At 35.8% G+C, this 25,013-nt stretch overlaps 1 protein-coding gene across 3 annotated transcripts; it reads right to left on the bottom strand.

Annotated features, from left to right (window-relative positions):
• Window positions 1-288: 288 nt before the first annotated feature.
• LOC113069488 (zinc finger MYM-type protein 4-like) lies at window positions 289-24,297 on the bottom strand. 3 transcript variants are annotated; one of them, XM_026242588.1, is made up of 29 exons: window positions 24,141-24,297; window positions 20,962-21,009; window positions 20,612-20,824; window positions 20,089-20,190; window positions 19,908-19,963; window positions 18,788-18,949; window positions 18,630-18,705; window positions 17,526-17,943; window positions 17,092-17,254; window positions 16,337-16,543; window positions 15,927-16,074; window positions 15,143-15,258; window positions 14,470-14,811; window positions 14,138-14,288; window positions 13,425-13,597; window positions 13,101-13,245; window positions 12,792-12,908; window positions 12,661-12,704; window positions 11,355-11,502; window positions 11,108-11,238; window positions 10,890-11,022; window positions 10,583-10,774; window positions 6,170-6,264; window positions 3,211-3,355; window positions 2,902-3,053; window positions 2,616-2,730; window positions 1,343-1,591; window positions 1,098-1,221; window positions 289-840 (listed from the first exon to the last, which is right to left on the bottom strand). In XM_026242588.1, exons 2-29 carry the CDS (start codon window positions 20,975-20,977, stop codon window positions 630-632), a joined length of 4,344 nt encoding a protein of 1,447 aa, XP_026098373.1. In that variant the 5' UTR covers window positions 20,978-21,009; window positions 24,141-24,297; the 3' UTR covers window positions 289-629. The 3 variants fall into 3 exon arrangements, 2 of the variants coding, with proteins under 2 accessions (XP_026098373.1, XP_026098374.1); XM_026242589.1 differs by having other exon boundaries at window positions 14,470-14,778; XR_003279731.1 differs by having other exon boundaries at window positions 668-840; window positions 1,098-1,224; window positions 1,345-1,591.
• Between the last annotated feature and the right edge of the window lie 716 nt (window positions 24,298-25,013).

The raw sequence follows: 25,013 nt of genomic DNA, 5'->3' as shown, positions 1-25,013 counted from the left end.
AACATGATAGTTTTCCTCCATGCATCTTATGCACATGGGAATATGCACATTTTCAAAATAGGATTTCTATCTTTTAGAGTCTCTCCTCTCATAGTGGAGTGTTTTTATTTTTCAAGCATCACCAAAAGTTGCTTAAATCACCAATACTCACTTAAAGCGAATGATTTGTGCTTGCTTTGTGGCTGCAAACTGTTTTCAGTGTGAATGGTCCTTTACAAATCAAAAGTAGCCATTGTGTAGAAAGCAGGTTAAAATCAAGGGCAACCCAAGAAGTAAACCAGTCGTACATCTGAGAATTCATATATATTTTCAATGGTTACCAACAATGACATGATGTATGTTTAAACTTAAAAAGCTTTCACTAAATAATACTAAATACTGAGAAACAATATCTACTATAACTAAAAACCAAACAATTCCCTCCAAATTTCATTTTCTGTAACATTCATGATAGAATAAATGACTTAAGGAATGTCCGTTGACCTTGTGCACAATTCAGTTCCATTCGTTTTTTTTTTCGTTTTTTTTCACCTGAAAAAAAGTAGTATGCAGATGTCATTAAATGTCTCATGATGGATTTTTTTTTATTTTATTTTTTATAGCAAGATCTCAAAGTTTGTAGGTTTTCATTAAGAGCTTTCCTCATCTGATGAGTCCAGGTCCTTTTGCTGATGTTTAGAGTCCAGGTGAATGTCCCGTATAGCTAGGATCCGTGTGAGCATGCTCTCCATCATGGTGCGATCCAGTGGCTGGGCTGAGTACCACACAGGGCTGCTGGGGTGGCAGGAGGCCTCGGGCTGCAGGTAGAAAAGATCTGGACGCTGCTTCACAGAGTTTGAGCTGTGGATATACAAGAGAATGAACATTAGAAAGTCTTTTTCCTAAAAGCATCAGAAAAAGAGCACTTCTGCTTCAAGCAAGAGCAATTGGAATGAAGCTCATTTTGTGTGGTGCATCGTTCAAGCATCAGCACAATTCAAAACATGAAAATGTCATTTTCACTGAAAACATAAATACATGGTTGGAATGACACAACGGTAAGTGATTCATGACAACTTGCATTTCTGAGTGAGCTAACCCTTTAAAATAACACCCACCATTTCGAGAGATAAAACTCGTAGAGTCTGACAGGACAGCGTAAAGGGTTCTCCACATTCTCAGGCATCTCCAAAATCTCCTCTTCCACCGTCTCTTCCTCTCTCCTCCTTTTACCAGCTGGTGCTTGATGTTCAATTAACACAAATCAAGAAATCTTATGAGCACAGATGCACACTCTCGTGACTAGAAGCTCTGTAAAGATTTAAACACCATGTGGCCATTGCATCTTCAACACAGCCCTTACCTTTTTTGTCCTTTTCTTCTTCCTTGCTAGGAAATCTGAAGCAAAGATAAGCGGTCATGCCATTTTTGGTGGTCTTTGAGCAGTGGGAGACTTTGGAGAATGCAAGGCGTCGATGCTCTTCAATCGTTTTGAGGTTGAGCAACTTGGATCCAAAAAACAGCAGCGTGTTGAGCAGAACAATGGGAGACAGAGCGCCCAGCTGCTTGCATTCCCAAAGGTACTCCTCCTCGACCCGTGAGTGTATATATCCTGAAGAAACCGAAAAACTGATGTCATAATCACCTTGAGAGCCTATTCACAAGCAGAGTGAATTTTTTAATCTTGTAGCAGGGACAAAAAAAAGTTTGGGGTTGGGTAGATTTTTGATCCAAATTCACTAAAAACAGTAGTATTGTCAAATATCATTACAATTTAAAACTGTTAAAATATTTTAAAATGTCATTTATTCCTGTGATGTCAAAGCAGTTCTAATTTTTCTGATTTGGTGCTCAAGTATTTTTTCTTAACATCAATGTTAAAAACTATTAGTATTTTTGTGGAGTATATTATTTGGAATAGATAAATGTTTTTGGATGATAGATGTCTTTACTTTCACTATTCATCAATTTAAAAAAGTAGGAATGGTATGTATTTTAATGAAGAGTTACTCACAAATTTTAACTAGTGATAGTTTTCATTTAATTTCAGTCTGCTGCCAAGAAAACATTTTCATTTAGTTTAATTTGATAAACTTAAACCGAAATTAAAACAATAAATCTACAAAAAATGCTTTTATTAAAACTAGAAAATAAACTAAAACTATAATAACATCTCAAAGACACTAAAATAACACTGGTTCAATAGTATAAAAATTTTTTTTTAAACTTTTTTAGTTAAAATATTCCATGTAGTTTCTCCATTGAAATAATGTGAAACTGTGCACGACAATACAATTACAAAAATGCAATTAATTTTTTTTATTTTTATTAGCAATGCATGCCATTTCAAGGTATTAAGCTAATCAGCTTTTAATGTAAACAGTTAAGACTCTCATATGCTAGTGTGCATACAAATAAGTAAATGTTGTGCATATTCATGCTGATAATATCTCTGAACAATATAAGCTTTATTGGATGATGTGTCCAGAACTGCCAGAAATGAGCTGTTAATATGGGCTCATAAATTGGTCAAAAATTTTGGGGTGGTTGATTTTTTTTACAATATATTTGATAATAAATTAGTTTTTTTTTTCTACATTAAACAAAAATGAGGAAATGTTGAGAAGGACATTTACCTCCAGGAGGCAATGAATTTCCCCAGTCTTTCAGCAGTGTGGTGATGTCAGTGATGAACTGACTGTAGAGTGAATCCGTAAAGATATTTTCAAGACGCTCATTTTCAAGCAGGCACTAAAAATCGAGTGAAGACGGAATGTCATCGAAAATGCTTATTAGAAAATTTAACAATATCAAAAAAGGAAAGAAAAACACATCTCAAAATGAATTCATTTATCTGAAGCAAAGGTGTAGTAAAGGATCGAGCTGGATTTAGGGGCAAATGATTTATTTTTAGGGTCAAACCTGCTGAATGCCCAGGCACAGGTAGTAGATGCTATCGGGTTCATAAGGCTCGCCGTTCGGCCTGCGGACCTCCTTGATGAAACGGCACAGACCGTAACCGAGATCCGCAGAAGTGCACTGCAACACATCCTCCTTCATTGTCATGGAGCCTCCTGAATTAAACACAGTGGGAGAAGAAGAAGTTGTTAAGACACATGGTGGGTCACACAAACTGTGACGGTGACCTTTACTAATGACACACGCTGCGTGAGTCATGAAGCAGACGGAGAGGTAGCGACTCCGTGTTCTGACCCATATGTGTGAACTTACGGGACTGCTGCTCCTGCTCGCTCTGTCCTGTTTTCATTCTCACCCAGCTGGCCCAGGCTTTGACTCCGTACATTTGGTTGAGCTTTGAGCTGGAGGTACTGAGCCAAACACCGCCCGTCGTATCCGTGCCAGATCGCTTACGACCCTGAACGAGACACAAAAACACCAGTTTTACTTCTAGACAATCTTGAACTTAAAATTAAACCAAATAAAACAAATGGAGTACACAATATCTTAAAACATATGCCGAATCGTGGATCTTCGGGATAGTAAAAAAAAAAAAGAGTACGTCTTAGTGCTAAAATTACTAAAAATTAAGATATTTTTTTTTTTTTTTTTTTACATTTAATACGTTATTTAAAAGTACAAAATTACTAAACCTTAAAATGAAAATATAAAAGCTAATTCAAAACATTAAAAAATACTATATTATTATATAATACTGAAATAACACTGTAACTATCTTTTTAAAATAGAGGCAGATTACATTGAAAATGTAACATTCTATTCTATTATTAGATTAGATTATATCTATTATAGTAATATTATTAATAAATATCGTTTTAGTGTGCATGTTGTCATTAAGATGATTAGGAAGCTTGAAGCTCATCTACAAGCAAGAGAACGAAAACTCAAATGTAATCACTATTTAATATTTAACTTAATTGGTAAGTAGTAATGTAATAATCGGGATAAATGCACAGTGAACCAGTAATTAGTGAAACGTTTAATACAATGCCCCTTCACTTTCTCATTTATTAAAAAAAAAAGAAAAAGAGAAAATTTTCCCCCATCAGAGGCAGCAAGAATTATACCGGCAAAAATGTGAATGCTACACTGATAACATTTAACTATATAATTATAATAATGATAACATAAACAAAGGCACTACATTCTCTCTAGAAATAATAAATATATCAATAAACAAATACATCACTGAAGCCAAAGAAAGAATGCCTCAAGAGGTATAATACTTAAAAGCCTGCTAAAATGCCTGAGACGAAGTAAAGACATAAATGATAACATTCAATTGTAGAAAAGCAGGCGCAGACACTTCAGACTGTAAAAAAAAGGAAAAAAATAAAAGAAAACCATTTTAACAGATGCCGCTACATTCATCTCCTTTTATGGCGACTTTCTTCAACTGCAGCAGAATCCATGGCAACCACTCCTCCATCATCATCTCCTTCACTTTCAGCTTCTTCTGTCCCCATCTGGCCTGCATTCAGTCTCATTGTATTTGGCTGCGTGGTGTTATGTACAAAGTTCTTGGTATCTTTCAGCATTCTTTTCTAAACAGCCTCTGCTTCACACTTTAAACAAGCTAGAGCGTCCAATTTGCCAGGTTTCCTCCGGAGGGAAACAAACCTTCCAAATGCCATCTGACAGCATCACACTTCTCACTGCACCCTGTTCTTCCTTTCCTGTTAGGATAAAAATGTTCCTGAAGATTTCTGGTGGCAGTTTTGAGGTCTCTGTCAATTCCTCTCTAGCGAAACTTCAAATTTACATCTTATGAACCAAATTTCCCATTGCATTTCTTTCTGGAAAATACCCTTTTCAAGAGTCCTCCTAAAGATGTTTGAATTCAGGGATAGGATGTGGTGTATCAAATCTTTCATATTTCATTTTTTTCTCTGCTATTTTTTACTTGTGGGGTACCAAGTCCAAGAAATGAGAAAAATAAAAATAAAAAGACCAATTCTTCATAGTTTAAGCTTAACTCACAATAGAACTGGAGCCAGTATTTTAAGATTTGAAAAAAAAGAGGAGTTTTATTAGTAGTAAAGCTCTGTAATGAGCGACAGTCTGTAGGGGATGATGGGACTATGACATCTACATCCTTAATTTCAGCACACTACTCGTATGAATAAGAAGTGTTAAAAGGAATGGATCACCAACAAATGAAATGTAATTAGACTTCATCTGTTTCACAGAAGAAATCATACAAGTTAAGAATTACATGGAGTAAATGTCATTTCTGACAAAATTGTAATTTTTTTGGGTGAACTATCAGTTTAACCATGTCTTTTTTCATAGCACATCCAAAACCAGGACTGGATTCAGATTTTTCTTAGAGCTTTTTGATTCATTTTTCTGCCAATATGGCATGAACAATACTGCTTATTTCCAGGGACAACAGTGACATTATTTATTAAATTAAATATTTTATTGAATTCATTCAGCCAGGTGTACACAGATTCCTCTGACTGATTTCATGTTTATTGAATGGTCCACAACATTTGAATTTATTTTCCACAAATTAGCCCAATTTTCAACAACAGCAATTCCATTTGTTCATCTGCTTTTGAAATTGAATAGTTTATTGCACAATGTCTTGTATAACCAAAGGTACATATCTCAATATAACTTTCCACAACTTCTCCATGTACAATTTTTTTTTATAAAAACAGTGTTGTGATATGCCATTGACAAATGGAAAACATCAATGCCTATTATCTGTCATGGCAAAAAAAAAATAATGACCAGTCATAATTGTAAACTACCAATATAACACAATGCAAGAAATAATACAAGTGTTTTGGAGCAATTAACAGTCTTTGACAAGATACAGCCAAATGATCTTATATGTTAAAAAATCTTTTTTTTAAACTAAGCTCTCGAGAAAGAAATAGTCTTTCTGAAGTCAGTGTGCTCTAAATATATAGATCAACTTCTAAACCATTCACTTTCAGAACCATTATGATAACCGATTCAAGTAAAAAAACAAGACATTTAAGACTTTCAACCTTTCACTTGGCAGACTTCATAATTGGACAAAAGATTCTGGAAACATTTCATGCATCTAAAAGTTGTATTAAAAACAACCCACTTCAACAGACTTCACACTTCAACCTTCCAAACTGTGAAAAGACTCTGGCCGATTCTCTGTCGTTCTGTCGCCCGTGACAAATGTCTCCTCAAAAAGCCAGGAATCTGATTCTGTCAGATTACATACCCTTTTTCTGGGAGGGTGGCCGTCTCTGCCCCTCTTACGTCTCTTCAGCGTCAATACCAGTCTGTTCTCTTTAGCTGATCCAGGGTCAACTGTTGCTGTGAAATTACATAACGCGTGTTACAATTTTGGGAGATTTGCCACGTTACAAAAGCACAAAATCTGTAAAAATTCTGTTTTAATGCACAAGATAAAAAATGGGCAAGGTCACCGAATCAAGTATTAGTAGTATTCCAGATCATCATAACTCATCAAGAAGGAAATATTACTCACATATGTTTAATCATGAATAAAAAAGGGCATCAGAACATGCAATAAATTAAGGCCTAAGGCCCTTGCACACGGAGTCTGATATTTTCTTAAAAAGAGAGAGAAATTTAAAAAAAGAGGAAATATTGGGTTCATCCAATCCTGAGATAGCGTAGCTAGGAAGAAATGCACATAAACTATGATGAAAACACATTTACAGAATAAATTCCTACATGCACATCGAAAACGTCATGTTACATTGCACTATGTGACAGGATAACTTTAGGGATACAACAATAAAAAAAATTCATAACCGATCCGATACCGAAAATTCTGAGTATCTGCCAATACCGACCCAATCCGATACCAGCACAGTTTTTTTTTTAACCATGTAGAATTTCTTTACTTCTCTGTGTTGACCTGATCATCACTCTTTTGTGTGTTTAATCAATCTACTACATATAAACAACTTCATTATAATTAAAAACAACAAATGAAAAAATATATAATCTATGACAAAAATACTATTATAAACTCAGTTAGTAGATAATTCAGCAGCAAAAGATACTCTAGAAAAATCACGGGTGCACAATAATTTTATAAAATCTAGTGAAAAATTGAATTTACAAATAAAAGTGAAGTCTAATTTTTTTTACATGTTACACATTGCTCTTTGTATTGTTGTAAAATACATACATGAAAAAATAAGTATATATATATATATATATATATATATATATATATATATATATATATATACAGGAATGTAAAAGACGTTTCTTTTAAATGTATAGCACAGTAATAAAGGCAGCAACATGTGATAGATAGGACAGAACAAGAAAAACTATTAATCTTTGCACAGAACAGTATTATAATACAGTCGTGGCCAAAAGTTTTGAGAATTACATAAATATTAGTTTTCAAAAAGTTTGCTGCTAAACTGCTTTTAGATCTTTGTTTCAGTTGTTTCTGTGATGTACTGAAATATAATTACAAGCACTTCATAAGTTTCAAAGGCTTTTATCAACAATTACATGACATTTATGCAAAGAGTCAGTATTTGCAGTGTTGGCCCTTCTTTTTCAGGACCTCTGCAATTCAACTGGGCATGCTCTCAATCACCTTCTGGGCCAAATCCTGACTGATAGCAACCCAATCTTTCATAATCACTTCTTGGAGTTTGTCAGAATTAGTGGGTTTTTGTTTGTCCACCTGCCTCTTGAGGATTGACCACAAGTTCTCAATGGGATTAAGATCTGGGGAGTTTCCAGGCAATGGACCCAAAATTTCAACATTCTGGTCCCTGAGCCACTTAGCAATCACTTTTGCCTTATGGCACGGTGCTCCATCGTGCTGGAAAATGCATTGTTCTTCACCAAACTGTTGTTGGATTGTTGGAAGAAGCTGTTGTTGGGGTGTGTGTTGGTACCATTCTTTATTCATGGCTGTGATTTTGGGCAGAATTGTGAGTGAGCCCACTCCCTTGGATGAGAAGCAACCCCACACATGAATGGTGTCAGGATGCTTTACTGTTGGCATGACACAGGACTGATGGTAGCGCTCACCTTTTCTTCTCCGGACAAGCCTTTTTCCAGATGCCCCAAACAATCGGAAAGGGGCTTCATCGGAGAATATGACTTTGCCCCAGTCCTCAGCAGTCCATTCACTATACTTTCTGCAGAAGATCAATCTGTCCCTGATGTTTTTTTGTTTTGGAGAGAAGTGGCTTCTTTGCTGCCCTTCTTGGCACCAGGCCATCTTCCAAAAGTCTTCGCCTCACTGTGCGTGCAGATGCGCTCACACCTGCCTGCTGCCATTCCTGAGCAAGCTCTGCACTGGTGGCACTCCGATCCCACAGCTGAATCCTATTTAGGAGATGATCATGGCGCTTGCTGGACTTTCTTGGACGCCCTGAAGCCTTCTTTACAAGAATTGAACCTCTTTCCTTGAAGTTCTTGATGATCCTATAAATTGTTGATTTAGGTGCAATCTTAGTAGCCACAATATCCTTGATGGTGAAGCCATTTTTATGCAACGCAATGATGGCTGCACGCGTTTCTTTGCAGGTCACCGTGGTTAACAATGGAAGAACAATGATTTCAAGCATCACCTTCCTTTTAACATGTCAAGTCAGCCATTCTAACCCAATCAGCCTGACATTATGATCTCCAGCCTTGTGCTCGTCAACATTCTCACCTGAGTTAACAAGACGATTACTGAAATGATCTTAGCTGGTCCTTTAATGACAGCAATGAAATGCAGTGGAAAGGTTTTTTTGGGATTAAGTTAATTTTCATGGCAAAGAAGGACTATGCAATTCATCTGATCACTCTTCATAACATTCTGGAGTATATGTAAATTGCTGTTATAAAAACTTAAGCAGCAACTTTTCCAATTTCCAATATTTATGTAATTCTCAAAACTTTTGGCCACGACTGTACTAAAGGCGCCAATATAGGGCAGCACAGAATGCTTATGCATATCCTGTGCGCAGAATGATGAGCTTGAAACAATACAGAGTCACAGAGAGCAGGCTGCGCAGCCTCCGAGTCCACATAGAACAGTTAGTACAACACACAAGCTGCTCTGCTCGTGTTCATCTTCACCTCTCTCTTCACAGCAGTTCAGTCAGTGTACTGTTTGAGTAAATGACTTACTCTGAGAGAGTGACAGTCAGCCACGTTAAAAAAAAGTGAATAATTAAAGTAATTTGTGGATTACTGCTTACTGGAGACATGAAACGTTTTAAAAGATTCAGTCAGATTTGGTGAACTGGTTCAATCGGTTCACTAAGAAGAACCGGTTAAATCGAATGATTTGTTCGCGAACCGGAAATCCCTAGTACAAAGTGAAGAGATATTGATACGTAGTGTATTAAATTTGTGCGGTAGTTAATTGAGCATTTCCTTTGAACAGTTTTAAACCTCAGTTACTGTGCGCTTGAGTTTCATCGTTTTGACTGTAGTAACCGAATATGACACGCAGTTTGATTCCTGAATGTAGAATGACAGACAGCCGCAGCGGAGAGAAGAGTTTGTGTGAACTTGAATTGAATGACTTCAATATTAATCTGTACCTCACAGATAAAAATTTTTTGGTGCTTTATAATGTTTTTGTGCCTTTTGTGGGGCTCAACAATAACATAGAATAGTATACGAACAATATCGGATTTACATCTGTCTCGTCTGACCGATACCCGATCTGCAGAAATGCCAGTATCGGAGCTGGTACTGATCCAGAGTACCGGATTGATGTATTTCTAGATAACTTGACTAGCAGAGGACAGATCTTGTTTACAGCATCTTTATGTTGTTACTGTCATTCTGTAATGCCTGAGGAAAGTCTGTCAAAGTATTTCTTATACGACTACGTTCACAAACAGCAGCATCTGCCTCTGAAATCAATGACTGCATTTGTCTTTCGTCTGCTCACTCCGAGGCACAAGTTATTTATTATATATGAAAATTGTTATATTCAGTGGCTTCTCCTAGTTTTCTTAGGGATATTTATTGTCAGTTTACCAAGACGTTTTGCTTTACAATTTGCTTTATGCGATACTCCAGTTTTGTGCATAAGTTTAATTGGAATCTTTGGATGGAAACATAGCTAGTGGCTCAGTTTGATGCTTTGCTAGCGACGTTAAAAAGACGACCACCAATTTCAATGAACTCAGTGTACAAGGACCTTTACAATGCTTTGTGTTGCAAAACAAAGTGGATCAACTTGTCAGACACCATTCTGGATTTTGGTGTTCACTTGTGTTCACTATGGTGATTCTCTGAATTGTCAAAAAACCTCTCAAAATGCTCGCTACGGATACGAAAAACACAGAAAATCCAACACGATCCAAATCTTTTTTAAGACAGATGAAAGTTTCGGAGGAAGTGTGTAAAACGTGATTGACAGAACATGAGGTTGTATTTGTTTATTTAAAGTGCAAAAATTTGGGGAAAAAATGTTGGACTCTGTGTGCAATGACAAAAAAAATAAAAAATAAAAATAAAAATAAAATAACATTAAGTTAGCACCAAGTTTAGTCAATGTGTTTCAAGAAATATCGACAATATCACAAAAATGTTTCCATGTTTAGCTAAAGAAAAAAATTACTTTGAGATTAACGGCAAAAAAATATTTGAATCAATGAACATTTCTTAAATCTTAACTTACAGCGAGGAAAATCATTTTCCAGATCTGGCTGCTCTGATGACAAAGACGTAGTTGGTGCAGCAACAGGCTGCTCTAGTTCCACCGATGGCACCGGTGGCTTCACACTGGTTCCTGGATCCTCAGCATCTGCCCAGCTGAAGGGTGTTGATCTGGCCTCTGACTCCAGATCACCACTGTAAGTGCTGCCCTGGTCTGAGCAAGACAATAAATGCAATGCAATCAAATACTGAAGAACCTAAGGAGTTTATTTGGATAGAAATATCTGGATAAGCAAAAGGTCCAATAGCAATCAATTATGTTCATGTACCGTGCGATGCAGGCTTGTCTTTTCCCTTCTCCACTTCGTCGTCTTCTACTGAGCTCTGAGCAGGCAGGCTACATTTAGTGTCTTTCTGTTCGGCAGTCTCTTGAGATCCAGGGATGACCATGGGAACAGGCAGCTGTGTGATAACAGTACAAAATGATTCAAGAAGAGCTTTAAACTATAGCACAGAATAAGTTTAGATAATTAGAAAGATGACATACCGGTAGAGGTAGGCCCAGTGGAAATGGTGTGTACTGGGTGTAAAGATGCATTGGCACTGGGATGTAGACTGGCACTGGGATGGGCACCGGCACTGGCACCAGCTTCACCGTCTCTCCGTTTTCATCTATCACTGAGGACGGGGAAAGTGTTAATGCAACATTTTATTTAAAGATATTTTGTATTGCTTTTGATTGTATGGCATAATGACTTCTGTCAGGCATGATAGTAAAAGTGAGGAAGGCCAACCTGTTTGATATGAATGTGGAGGTACTGGAGGCTCTGGCTGACACTGGACACCTTGCTCTTCAGTAATAGGTCTGCACATGAGAGCTTTGTTCTTCAGCATTCTCCGATTTGGAACACCAGCCACTGCAGCATCGGTTTGTGTGCTGGCCTATTACAAAATTACATTTAAAAGGCTGAAAATCACATTTTGGCAAAAAGATTTTTACAAAACAAATTTCAGTAGCCAATGGCAATCCCTACACTTAAAAAATGTATATATCAGACACCTTTATTTGTTTTATTTATTCTGTAAGTGTAAAACCTTTTTCTCCTTAGTTACTTTAACTGTTATTTCATTATTTTATTGATAAATGCATCTTTACATTCACTACCATTCAAAAGTTTGGGGAGTTTCTAGTTTCAAAATTTAATCAAAAATACAGTGATATCATTACAATTCTAAATAACGCTTTTCTAATTTCAAGTTCAAGTTGAGCTTTATTGTCATTCCGCTACGTGTTTACATACAGTGGAATGAAATGTTGTGCCTCACAGGACCGTGGTGCTACATAAATACAGATATACAACAACGAAGTAAACCAGTATAAACCTATACACAAGTAACCTACTGATGTTTACCTATACATAAGCTAAAAAATACTGACTTAAAACTTTACCTATACACAATTAACCTACTGACAGATTTTGAATATATATATATATATATATATATATATATATATATATATATATATATATATATATATACACACACTATATATAAATGTTTACCTATACATAGACTGAAAATAAAAAAATATATAGACTAAATTAATGCTTCACCTAATACCGTACATGTGCAAAGAGAAACATCGTAAGTCAAGCAGTTGGTTGGGGAACAGTACAAGATGATTTGTGGTGCATGAGCATGTAAAAACACATATTACTAAAATATACTAAATTGTAAATTACTCCTGTGATGGCAAAGCTGAATTTTCAGCAGTATTACTCCAGGCTTCAGTGTCACATGATCCTTTAGAAATCATTCTCTAATATGTTGATTTGCTGCTCAAGTAACACTTATTATGAAAGTTGGAAAACTATTTACTTTTTTTAAAATGTGAAGTGTACTGAGTGTGGAGAAAAGTGCCATATAAATGTAACAAAATAATGAAAACACTTGTGATGTTTAATATTGATACATTTTATAACATTAAAAATATATTTACTTTTCAAATTAAATGCATCCTTGCTGAAAAGAAAAAAACTAAACTTTTGAACAGTAGCGCGTTCTTTACACAAAAAGTATGTGTGCATCAGTACTTACTTCACCCATGTTTTTTGAGCTGGCATTTGAGGTAGGTAGAGCTCCTGCAAAGAAAATTAATATAATCAAATGAATAGATTTTGCAGTTTGATTCCATTTAAAGACACAAAGAAACCATGACAGCTGAATACCTGTGAGAGCAGTATTTCCAGGTAATGTGGAGGCCAGCGACACCACACCACCAATAACAGGCATGTCTTTCGACAGGGACAATGGAGCTTGGACTGTAGTGGTGTTAGACACTGTACCTTCAATCACGAAACAACAAGAGTGAGTCCTTCTCATAATAAAATCAGTTTTGGTAATCACATTTTACAGTAGGAATACTGCACCGAAGGTCTTTATCATAAGGTTTCACTTCACCAAATAAATGTGTTAAACACAATGTCAACTGGTAGCTCTACTATATGGTTTTATATAAAGAACTACATGGTGACTACCGTTGCTTGCCGGCTGATGAGGTGTAATGCACTTTGAACAGAACTGCAGCAAACAGGCCAGGTTACAGAAGTGTCTTGTTGTTCCATCCCACACGAGGCTTTCCTTTAGTGAGCCCTGATTCTTACAGCCATGACACTTGGCCATCTGATATAAATTCATGCAGAAATAAAGCAAAAATGAGAAAATTTAAAAAAGGCATAAAGTATTCAACAGTGTATATATAGCATACAAAAGCAAAGAGATGATTGTAAGGCTTTCTTAAAGAAATAAAGAAGAGCTGCAGCTAAGAGCCCGCCCTCCCCATAACATTTGTTATCCCTAACCTCATAAAAGAGCACTGTGTAGAGAGACATGCACTCCTCTGTGCAAAACTCCTCAAGCTTGCCCCCGAAGAAGTTCTGAATGGTTTTGTGGGTCATGTTTTGACAGTAGGCACAAACCCTGCATTGACCTCCATGTCGTTTGGCAAGGTCGTGTTTAAAAAGCAGTTTACAGCCTATAGGAGAAGAAAGAATTAATGAAAGGCAAGTAAATGTATGTGGAAAAGTGAGGCAGAAACACCAAACATGATTTAGAAAAGTCCTTGACTTGTATTTCTTCAAGATTTCACATTATATATCAAACATGAACTCAACTGTTTACTTTAAGCAAGTAAATGAAAGTGTAGAATGAAAAGAAAAGTAATAATACTATTGCGAACTGAGACGAAAAAAGATATACATGAATATCGTGTCCATTAAGTAAGAATTCGTTCCCACAATTTGTTAATTCATGATTTATGAATTCCCTAATTTTTGTTCAATTACGGCCACAATTTACTAATTCTTTCTCACACTGTAGTTAAATGTTGCCACAATTTACCAATTCATCACCTTGTTTTAAATTAACTAAAACAAGGGAACAAATTAGGAAATTGTGCCCATGATTAACAAAAAGGAGGGAACAAAGTAAATTAAGGAACCAGTTCCCCATGTCATGTGTGGGGGCTCCATAAAGAACCACTGAAATTAGAATCAATTAAAGAGTTTTCTCAAACCTTCACAGCAGAAAGGTCTCGGCTGCTTTTCATATGTGATGATGTCTTTGACCACTTTCACTATTTTGCAGTATTCGCACAAAACCTTCACATTGCTTTCCCTCTTATATGTGTCGCAACATGCTCGAGAACAGAACAACCCTGCATGACCCTAAAAAAAAAAAAGAGAAAAAGTCATTTTTGAAGAACTACAAAAGAATAATTTTGCAAAATAATGAACTGGCCAATATTGTCTGAAGCTTATAGAGGTGCTGTATAAAAAGCAACATCACTTTTGAATATCAATATGGCTGTGATTCTGTCACTCTTGCTCTCGTTTTCGGGAGCCGTACCTTGAACTGGAAAACCTCAGGCTTTGAGCTGAACTGATTCTGGCACTGCTTGCATGTCAGCCGTACTGTGTCGGAGGACGAGGGAGGCTTGTTTGGCCGTTGCTGCTGGGCGTCTTGTGAGTTTACCACACTAGGAGCCGGCACGTAAGTCGAAACTGGATTCTGATTGGATGGTGGTACAAAAGGTGGGGGAGGGTTGTGGTTTGGGGCAGGAACACTGGATAACGTTTGAGCGGGCTGAAGATGGTCGGGGGCAGGTCGAGGTGGTGCGGCGCTCTGAGGCTGAGGTCCATGTGAGTTTCCGTTCATCTGGTTATGAGGTACAGATGCATTCAATTTCTCCTATAGATTAAAAATAATAATAATAATAATAATAATAATAATTCTCCTCTGATTTACTAAACCCATTATAACTTTGCAGAGGAAAGAGAGCAGTTGAAGCCTTACATCCACAAACAAGCAGGTATATATACTACACAAACTACTATAATCTAATAATTATTTTAATTACAAAGGAACAGAAGTATATATATATATATATATATATATATATATATATATATATATATATATATATATATATATATAAATGTGGATAGAAATAATGTCCATCACATCACATTTGTAAAACAATTAATAAATAAATACTGGAAATAAAGACAGAATGCATTACCTGGAATCTGCCCACACAATCTAATGAGCAGAAGTTCCTGATGGAGCCATCAGAAATGGCAAGGTGATACTGAGGAACAGCTAACTTCTTGCAAGTTGTGCATGGGAAAGAAGTGCCTGACAAGCAGAGGAAGACATTAGTTCAAGAAAACACTTTTTTTTTTTTGGTGACTCATAAAACCTCAAGATCTGAACATCAAAATCTCAAGAATGTTTCACACACTGAACACAATGCTATTTCAAATAATTTTATTTTAAAAATAATTCATTTAACTTTTAAATAAGTTACGAAATTGTTTTAAATAAAATATAGTTTTATTAACACACAGTATTTTTAAGATGCTGAAGAGAACTGATTGATTATTATATATTTTTTTTCTTTAAATAAGATTTCAAACTTATTTTCAAAGAAAATTCAATTCTGGCTTAATTCAAAGTCATAAAAGGCTTTGTTTTAGTAAAATTATTTTTTCTTTTAGTAAAACAAAGCCTGATAATAATAATACAATTTGTTTAAAAATAATTTTAAATAACAAAAAACTAAAAAATCACTAATGAAAATGACAAAAAAGTAGAAGTAAATCCATTATCCTTAAGAAATCCAAAAAGTAAAATGCCATTATGAAATTGACTTTTTTCATATTACAGTAAAAATATGCTTAACTGTCATCAAAGCAAACAGACCAAAAAATAAAATAACATATATTTTTTTGTTTTATCCTTTTTTGATTTAGGGGTGAAATGTGAGCAGGGCACACAGAGGAGGATATTTGTACAAAATGTACCTGTCAGACTGGGAGATGCTTGACTCAGGGCCACACATCTTTGAGAGCAGAAGAATTCTGTGACACCCTGTATGTTTGTCCCTTCCATCATTTGTTCAATATTTTTGATATCTTGGCAGTAGGGGCAGTGAAGCCTCTTGCCACTTTTCTATAACACAGTGAGAAAGACAACAGCTTTAAATCCACAAAATTATTTTGTTTTTAAAACATTTGTTTCGGCTTTTCACTTATTATTCACTGTTTTTCACTTATCGATTGCAAAGTTATAGCAGAGAGGAAATGGGATCGGGAGACTAGTCAAATTGAAATCTGCATATCCCACAGGACGTAAAAATGGATGAATCAGACCATGAATAACAAACACAGCTTGAGCAGAGAACAGTGAGTTCATCCCTGTAATGGTGGGGTACCTGTTTGTAATTGGTAATGCATTCGGTGCAGCAGAACTTTTTAATACTATCTTCTATCTGAACCAGGTGATAGTTTCCTGAGGCTGTACAGTTGCCACAGTTCTCACAGTAGCTCATGTAGAGGTTTCTGGAAGATCTGAAGCGTGCAAAGCATTCATCGCTGCACAGCTTGTGCACGGCACCCAGATGAGTCACTTCATGCTGAATCTGTAAGGCAAAGAAAAACAGTGCATGTCTTAAACACAGCATTTAAGTTGCATTGACGTTGTATGACCTTGCAGTGGGATCAAGAGATGTTTACACAAGAACTGTGTGACAGTTTTCAACATTGTGCATCATAAGTGTTGCGTTAAGATTGCATGCCACTTTAAAGTCTGAGGACATTTATTTATGGTTTATTTTAGCTTCTATGGTTTGTTTACACTTCCCTGATGATGTTATTTAAAAAAAATAATAATAATAATTTGCTCATAATGCAAGATAACTGCACAAAAAAGTGTTTTCAAGATAATTGCCACCTCGAGCAGTATCACTCCTTGTTGAGGGCCGTAATTCAGCCATGTCTTTTCTAGTTGTTTGTGAACATGACATACTCTTTATTTGAAAAACTGAATGCATTTCATCATACTGTTCTTTCAATCTGCATTCATCAAAAATAATTAAACTCATAAGGGTGTAAAAAAGTATGCAAAAAGCAAAGGAACAAAATGTTTGTTTCGCCCAAATTTAGATCACGTGTATAATTTAATCCTTACCTCTTTGACCAATTTACACACTCCGCATTGTGTATATAGATCTGGAGGTGCGTCTTCATATCTGTCTTTATAAATATTTAGACAAGCTAGGCTGCAGAACTCCTTTAGTGTGTTCATAGAGCCCACTGGGATGGTTATCAAGTCCTTTAGATTGACAATGACCCTTTGAAACAATAAAGATATTAAAAAACGATCACATACCATTTTGTAGAATTCAATTCAATTTAACAGCTTGCGTCAAAGCAAACTCTCTTTTGACATTAAAAAACTACTGTAAGAATTTACTTCAAACACGCAGTGAAAAAGGCTTGGACGCAGTTATTGTTGTGGTTGACCTTATTGCATATGCAATAGTTTCCCTTTCAGATGCAAAATTAATTTGGAGGAGATTATTATGAAGTAAACAGCAAAGTATAATAATAATCAGAACTCACTTAAGGCAGAGGTTGCAGGTCTTCTTAGGGGCAATGATGGGGGTAAACTGAACTGAGGGTAAACTGAAACTAGTTAGACACACGGTGGAGCAAAACAGCTGGTTGGAGCCTTTTCGCTGGAATGCTGTTTGACCCTTCTGGAGGACTTTAGAACAGCCCGAGCAGCAGATCCTCACTGTGGGTGGAGGAGCATGGACCTGGGGCGGCTGGGCAGGAGGCTGTAGGTGTGTTTGTGGCATCATGGGCAGCTGCATTCGAGGGTGAGTCTGGATTTGAGAATGCACCTGGGTCCTGGGCTGCAGCCGGAGCTGAAGCTGAGTTTGGGATTGGGCTGGTAGAAGTAAAGTGGTTCCTCTGAGTGAGGCAGTGTTCTGGGACATCACGGAGAATGAAGGTGCATGGGAGGGTGCCATAGATGCTGTGTTAAATATGAAAAGTTAAGTTTGATTCATTTCTGTAAATCAGTTCAAAGGGTCAGTTTCAGAAAACTGATCCAAAACTAATTTTTATGAACTGAAATGTTTTAGAAAGAATATGCACATTATTTCTGGAAAGATTAAGTGTGTATATATATATTTTTTTTTTTTAAATAAGTTTTTCTTATGTGTCTCTTAATTCCTAAAGCTGCATTTAATTGATCAAAAATGTAGTAAAAACAGTTATATTGTGAAATACTGTTACAGTTTTAACTGTATGCTATATTTAATTATTTTTTTGTGGAGAACCATGATACGTGTCAGGATTCTTTGATTAATAGAAAGTTCAAAAGAACAGCATTTATTTGTAATAAAATCAAATTTTGCAACATTATAAATAACTTCACTGTCACTTTTAATCAATTTAATACATCCTTGCTGAATAAAAGTATAATTTTTATTTTAACAGTATAGGTATAGATTATTGATTATTACCTGACTTGATTATTATTTTTTTTTAATGTTTAATTTGTTTCCTGAAAGTGGTTTCATTTGAACGAATATCATCAAAAAGCTGAAAATGACTGATATATCACCCAGATCTCGTGTCACACAGTTATTACGGAGGGTAACAGTAAAGCTGATGATAAACAGTAATGTGACGGAAGTGAAATCTTTATGCACTCACCAGAAACTGCATCACTGCTGTTTCCACTGACAGAGAAAACCGAGCTGATCCTCAGTTCATCTGATGCAGCGGAGGCCTGAAATTATTCAAATTGCCATTTGTCATTACATATGTAATAATAAAAAGATCGAACAACACAGAACAAGACCAAATCTTACCTCATTCTCATTATTTTCAGAACTCTCAAGCTCCTGTTTAATACGGCCCATGTCGGACGGCATTAATGCTTTATCATATTCTTCATCAACAGGCTCATCCTTAATTTGTATAACAGGTGAGTAACTTGTTTCTCTGTCTGTGTTTTCAGAAGCATGCTCCGGCTGCAAAAAAAACCCCACTATTAATAAACATCACAGTTCTTTTTAACACTGGAACAACAACACTATCAAGCAGCCAAAATTGTGAAATAGGACTAAAACAAATCCTTCTCCTTCATACACTCGGTAGCCACTTCAATTAGCCCACCTGTACATATGCTTGTGCAAATATTCTTAGGCACCCTGCAGTGCAAAATTTAAAGGAATAGTTCACCCAAAATTGAAAATTTGCTTGAAATGTACTCCATCCAAGAATATAGTCTGGTATTACATCATTCACTCACCAATGGATCCTCTGCAGTGAATGGGTGCCGTCAGAATGAGAGTCCAAGCAGCTGATAAAAACATCACAATAATATATATGTCCATCAATTAATGTGTTTTAAAGCCAAATCTTGATTGATCAACCATGACGGCGTTTTAAATTTAAAAACCAACATATTTGTTTAGAACGGTTTAAACATGTAAATGGCCCTTGATCTGTGAATATTTCTCTCCAGATTCAGATGAGTTGACTTTTCACTGGAAAAAGTGATATTATGGACTCATATTTTAGCTGGAAACAATTGGTTGAAATAAAAAAAAAACGTCTTACTGATATATAGTTTCTTACATACATGCAGTTTTTCCCTTCAAGAGACATTAATTTATGGACTGAAGTCGTGTGGATTATTGTGATGTTTTTATCAGCTGTTTCGACTCATTCTGACGGCACCCATTCATTTCAGAGGATTCACTGGTGAGCAAGAGATGTAATGCTACATTTCTCCAAATATGTTCCTACGAAGAAAGAAACTCATCTACATCTTGGATGGCATGATAGTGAATACATTTTCAGCAGATTTTCATTTCTTTAAAATGTTATGGGAGTAAAAGTGAATCAATACTTTAGAACTAATAAAGTGGCCACTGAGTGCACGTTTTTTAACACCTTGTCACTGTTTTTTTCACCTATACTTACAATTGCATCACTTCGCGATGACACAATCCTAAGTTCAGACTGTACATCTTGGATATCTGACACAGGAGGATAAAAGTAGCATTTTTAGATTCTCTTAACATGACACCCAGCTCATCATAAAACCAGAGAACTTATACAAGAGTGAATAAATTGCATTTAGAATAATTTCATGTTGTTTTACCTATTATAGTGTCTGATGAAGGGGTCACGGGGGTGTCTTCCGAAATCTTTGCTCTCTCCTCATCCATCTCTAAAGATCCAATGACAGAGGAGCTGCTCTCTTCTGCAGTCAAAAAGGATCCAGAAAATGTCAACTACATTCTGATTTACAGCTAACTCATAGTAAAGAACTGTTTCCTTTAAAAACCGAATAATGATTTACTGCATAATTATACGATAACAATGGGGCTCATTCATTAACAATTGCAAGGATTTCTTTGTATTTATATGCACAGCTGAACTAGTCACAAAAATTTGATTTGTTAAAAAAAAAAAAATCTTAACCCCATTTTAAGGTTAGTAAATTTGGATTATTCTATCCAGACACAATATGGTTTCAGCTGTTTCTAAACTGTTTTTGAAAATAAACTGCATGCACCAATTTATGTCTACATGTACACACACTTAGTCAATCAGACCCAATATCACTGCAGAAACCTATTAGCCTGTGACAGTTTCCTTAATAAATTCATTTTCAAACTCACCTGCATCTGCACCACTAGCTGGCAATCCATCTTGACCTTCATTTGTATCATCACAAATTTTTTCTATCTGTTCCAAAGCCTTCTGAGCAAAACTACTGTCTATTTCCCAATCATCTTCATCTGTTCCAAAGACTGGAAGTCCATCGAGCTCATCATCCACTGGCTGACCACTGCTGCTCTCACCCTGATCAGCAGATGTTTTAACTTCAAGCTCTAAAGGATAGAGAAAAAACTAAGATGGCTTAATACACCAACATGTGAGATGAAACCAATAAAAACGGATTAATAGAAACACCAAATGAAGTTCCAATGGAGTAAACTGAAGTAAAATTGAAGTATTTGGTTCTTACCTGATGACTGGTCCATCTGGCCAGATCCGCTCACAGAGTGCTGACTTTCTAGAATTCAAAACACACAGGAGGAGTGAAATATTCTGGTATCAACATACTGGAAAAAGCTAATTAAATTTAAAGAACATTTGGGCAGTTGACACATAACAATTGTTTTTCATTGTGACCGCAGCATGAAATTGACATTCTCATATAGAAACATTTATAAGAAAAATGTTTAAATACTTATTTATAAAACATTTCATACAGAATAGTAATTCTAGGTATGCAACATTCACAAAGAGAGTAACACATTTGTTAAGACAACTGAAATAAAATGTCAAGATTAAATGTAAAAACATTTAAATGCAAACTGAAACTGACTGTTTTATACATATAATTGTGAAATGTACTGTACCAGTTACATTTAACTTTGATTATGTCAAGTAAAAGCAAAATAAAATTAGAGTTGGCAACAAACATGAAATGAGGGAAAATTATGTGTGCAAGTGTGGGTGAGCAATAGAGAGATCCTCTGGCCACCTATTCAGAAAATGCAGGCCTTAAAATCAAAGAGATATGATGGCATAATGTTAGCAAATTTTTTTGCATACACTCTACATGTAAATGATCCTTATAAAATAATTTTTTTTCTTTCTCTTTGTACAATGGCCTCTGGCTAAGAAAATACGGTTACACTCTTTCATCTTCAACTTTGTTTTTTTGGTGTTAAAGAAATGTTTCTCATTATTAGCATTATGTTGAAATAAGTTGACTGACTCTATATGCATCATCACCATCTTTTTCATCTCTTTCTCAGAATTTCCTCCCTCTCTGGAGCTGTGTTAATTCATTCTCTGTACCTCTTTATTCTTAATCTACTGCTCATGTATCAGGCCAACTGACTGAAAAAAAACTTTTTTTAACAGAAATGTATAATGGTATGCATATTTAGTAGCTTACTGACAGCATTTCAGAAGGTTGTTTTTCCTCTAACAGTAGTTCTAACAGCGGTTTGTCTACTGGTTAACATTACAACATAAAAGTACCACAAGGATTGGCAACTATTTCCACATGGGTAAAATGAATGTCTATACAAGTGCATTCGCATCAAATGAATCACTGTGAACGATGTGACAGAGTCAGTCTTCCAGCACTCTCAAACTACTTGCAGAATATGCAAAATAAAGTTTTTATTTATCTATATAACTTATAAATATTTCTACATTGCTTTTATTCTGACAGTCATTTGCATGGTCAATCACAGTCAAATTAATGGGATTGCAGTTCTTTCCTTCACTAAAGCTGTTAAGTACAGAGTTTAAAACTTTGGCTTTTTGTGTGAATTTCAAATACTTTTTTGCTTCAATGTGAAGTTTGTAAAGTTGGGATTTAGCTAGTTAGTTTGGTTCACAGCTTATTACTCTTTAACAAAGACTTTTTAAAAATCCTAAAAGAAAAAGCACTTCTGAAACCAAGGACTCTTAACAAGTGGGCCGGACACATTCTTTGATTTTTCAATAAACTATTACATTTGAAAGTATGTAACAATATGAAAGAAAAGATCTGTCGCTACTAGGCTATCATTTCATCGTGACTTTCTATATGATGTACAAGTACAATGGAAACATTATATTATGGACACATTATATGTCAATAATATTGAGAGTTCAGTAGTTAAATACAATTTGTAGTAAGGCAAGGTATATAAATAATCCAGCATTTGCTTTTTAATTAATTGTACACATACTTTTTATCAAACCAGTGTTAACAGAGTAGCCTGATAACAGATAATTTGACAGTTATTTGAAAAAGTAAGGACATCCTACTGAATTGCTTCCATGGTTTTCTGTATTAATACATAATAAATAATCCTTGGCAGGTCATAAAATTTGGAAAATAAAACCTCAGATTAGTTAGGACATCATATGATTCAGTTGCCTGTATATCCACTTTTAGCAGTATTAACTTTTTAATAAAAGAAAATAAATGTTATGTATGACTTAATCAGTCTCGCATCTCATTCTGGAGGAATTTTGGCTCACTTTTCTTTACAGCATCGCTCCAGTTTATATGCTAGTTTACACACAGCTCTCACCACTACATTTCAGTCAGGGTAAGGTCTGGTCTTTGACTTAATTTTTGTTAAATAAATAATGACACAGTGCTTTATCTCAAATTTTAAGATCTGCCAAGGACAATATATTTTTTTTTATTATGTGCCGATACAGAAAACCATGGAATTCAATAGGGTGTTCGAATTGTTTCACATGACTGTACCTGACTAGTACCCGACGTGGCTTCTTCAACAGAGCATCATAGTCAAGCCACTTCTCCGGGTAGAGATGCTTTGTTGTTAGTTTTCGATCCATGAAAGGAACATGGAAAATTATGTTTGGGTGGGTTTTTTCAGGTTCAAAGCTTTCAACCAGAGTCTGAGAGCTTCGCAAGGTGAGCTTCTGAGAGGCGGATGCAGGTTGTACATTCAGCCCGTGGTGGAGGTTGATGTTCAAACCATTCCTGATGTAAACACTCCCACCGTTTCTTCAAATTATTATGGCACCTTCTAACTGAATACACAATACTTCATACTGCTGAAATGAATAGACTCCCAACTAAACAACCTCCGGAAGAGCTATGCTTATACCCAGGTAAGGACCAGGTAAGAGTCTGACGTAAACATTCTTCCGTGACAGGGGCGGGGCTAACGCAGCAAATTACGTATTTCCGGTTCCCTGCTTGAGAGCACGCGTGACGTCACAAAGAACGGAGGTCTGCAGCTAGAACACATACATGCCTAATAATAAACTAAAATTAATCTAATCGGTATATATGCCCATTAATTTAATTATTAGTGTCACCAACATTGCCATGAAAACCAGCCCAGACGCGCACGCGCTGTGCTAGTTTACTGCGTGAATCTGCATTGAGAGATGCCTCCTGCAGACACCCTGCATACATTGCATTACTAAGCCATGTTAATAATGCAACCCAGTATCTTATTTTAAAGTGATCTCGTGCGTTCATAATGGTTCTATCATAAGATTTGAGGACGAAACAACTGATCCCCAGCATCGTACTCACAGACCCGCGTTATGCATTCGCGAGCGTGCTAGCAGGCTACACATGAGAGGGAACAGAGAGGAAATGATGCTTTACATCGATCGAGAGCTGTGTGAGAGTTTTAAATGTATACTTACGAAGAGATAAATATCAGCTGTCAAACGGGGGGTTTCATGCGCTCTCTTGATGTTTTAAACGTCTTTCGATCTTCACCGATGTACAAAGCCTTTCGCCAAAAGCAACAACGCGATTCGAGCTCCTGCTGCTTCCCGACGAGCTCGATCTGTTCTGCTGCACCCAGGCGTCCAGGAGGGGAAGTGCTGGGCCATAAACATGTCAAGCGTTCAAAAACACAAAACAATGGGGAATTATTCAAGTGCAATTATTATTTAGATAGCAAATATTTATAAAATGTATAATATTAAACATGATAATACATTATTTTTTTGTATATACCGTTTTGTTATAAAGATGCCACGCATTGAGCAATGTAAAGCAACAATTTACATCACGAGAATAAACTGTTATTTTACGTTCGTGGCCACCGTGGGAAGAAAATGCAATATGGGAAGACAAACTGTGGAAAGGGTGGATAAAAATAACTGAATATAATATAAGAATATAAGAAATAAGCAATTTAAATGTTAATTAAATACAAAGCGTTCTGCTGTTTTTCGAACCAAGAGCTGAACATCATATCCTATAAGAATATTAATATTTTTTTTCCAGTGCATAAAAGTATCTCCATAATACCAGGCTGAACTTGTGTGTTGTGTTTTATTTAGCAACTATTAATTTAGAAAATCTATGCATGCAGGTTCACGTTCTCATTAAATTAAATTCAATTTATGCATTTATCAGATTTATCCAAAGCAACTTACAGTGCATTCAGACTATCAATTTGTACATATCACCAAAACAAGATTTCTAATTCAATATAAGAGCAAATAATGCAGTTTTCCATCCATTTAAATGCGAGGAAACAGCAGAACAGAATCACGCTTGTTATG

Source organism: Carassius auratus, unplaced genomic scaffold (assembly GCF_003368295.1).
Source record: "Carassius auratus strain Wakin unplaced genomic scaffold, ASM336829v1 scaf_tig00001658, whole genome shotgun sequence".
NCBI classification, from domain to species: domain Eukaryota; kingdom Metazoa; phylum Chordata; class Actinopteri; order Cypriniformes; family Cyprinidae; genus Carassius; species Carassius auratus.
Note: the sequence above shows the minus strand (reverse complement) of the source record. Positions and strands in the feature narration are given on the sequence as shown.

Bases quoted from the DNA above. Each gene is read 5' to 3' on its own strand.
- LOC113069488 (XM_026242588.1), bottom strand. The intron at 11,239-11,354 runs GTTGGCCTTCCT...CCCCGTCCTCAG, and splicing joins TCCACATTCATATCAAACAG to TGATAGATGAAAACGGAGAG. The intron at 2,731-2,901 runs GTTTGACCCTAA...CTCGATTTTTAG, and splicing joins TGTGCCTGGGCATTCAGCAG to TGCCTGCTTGAAAATGAGCG.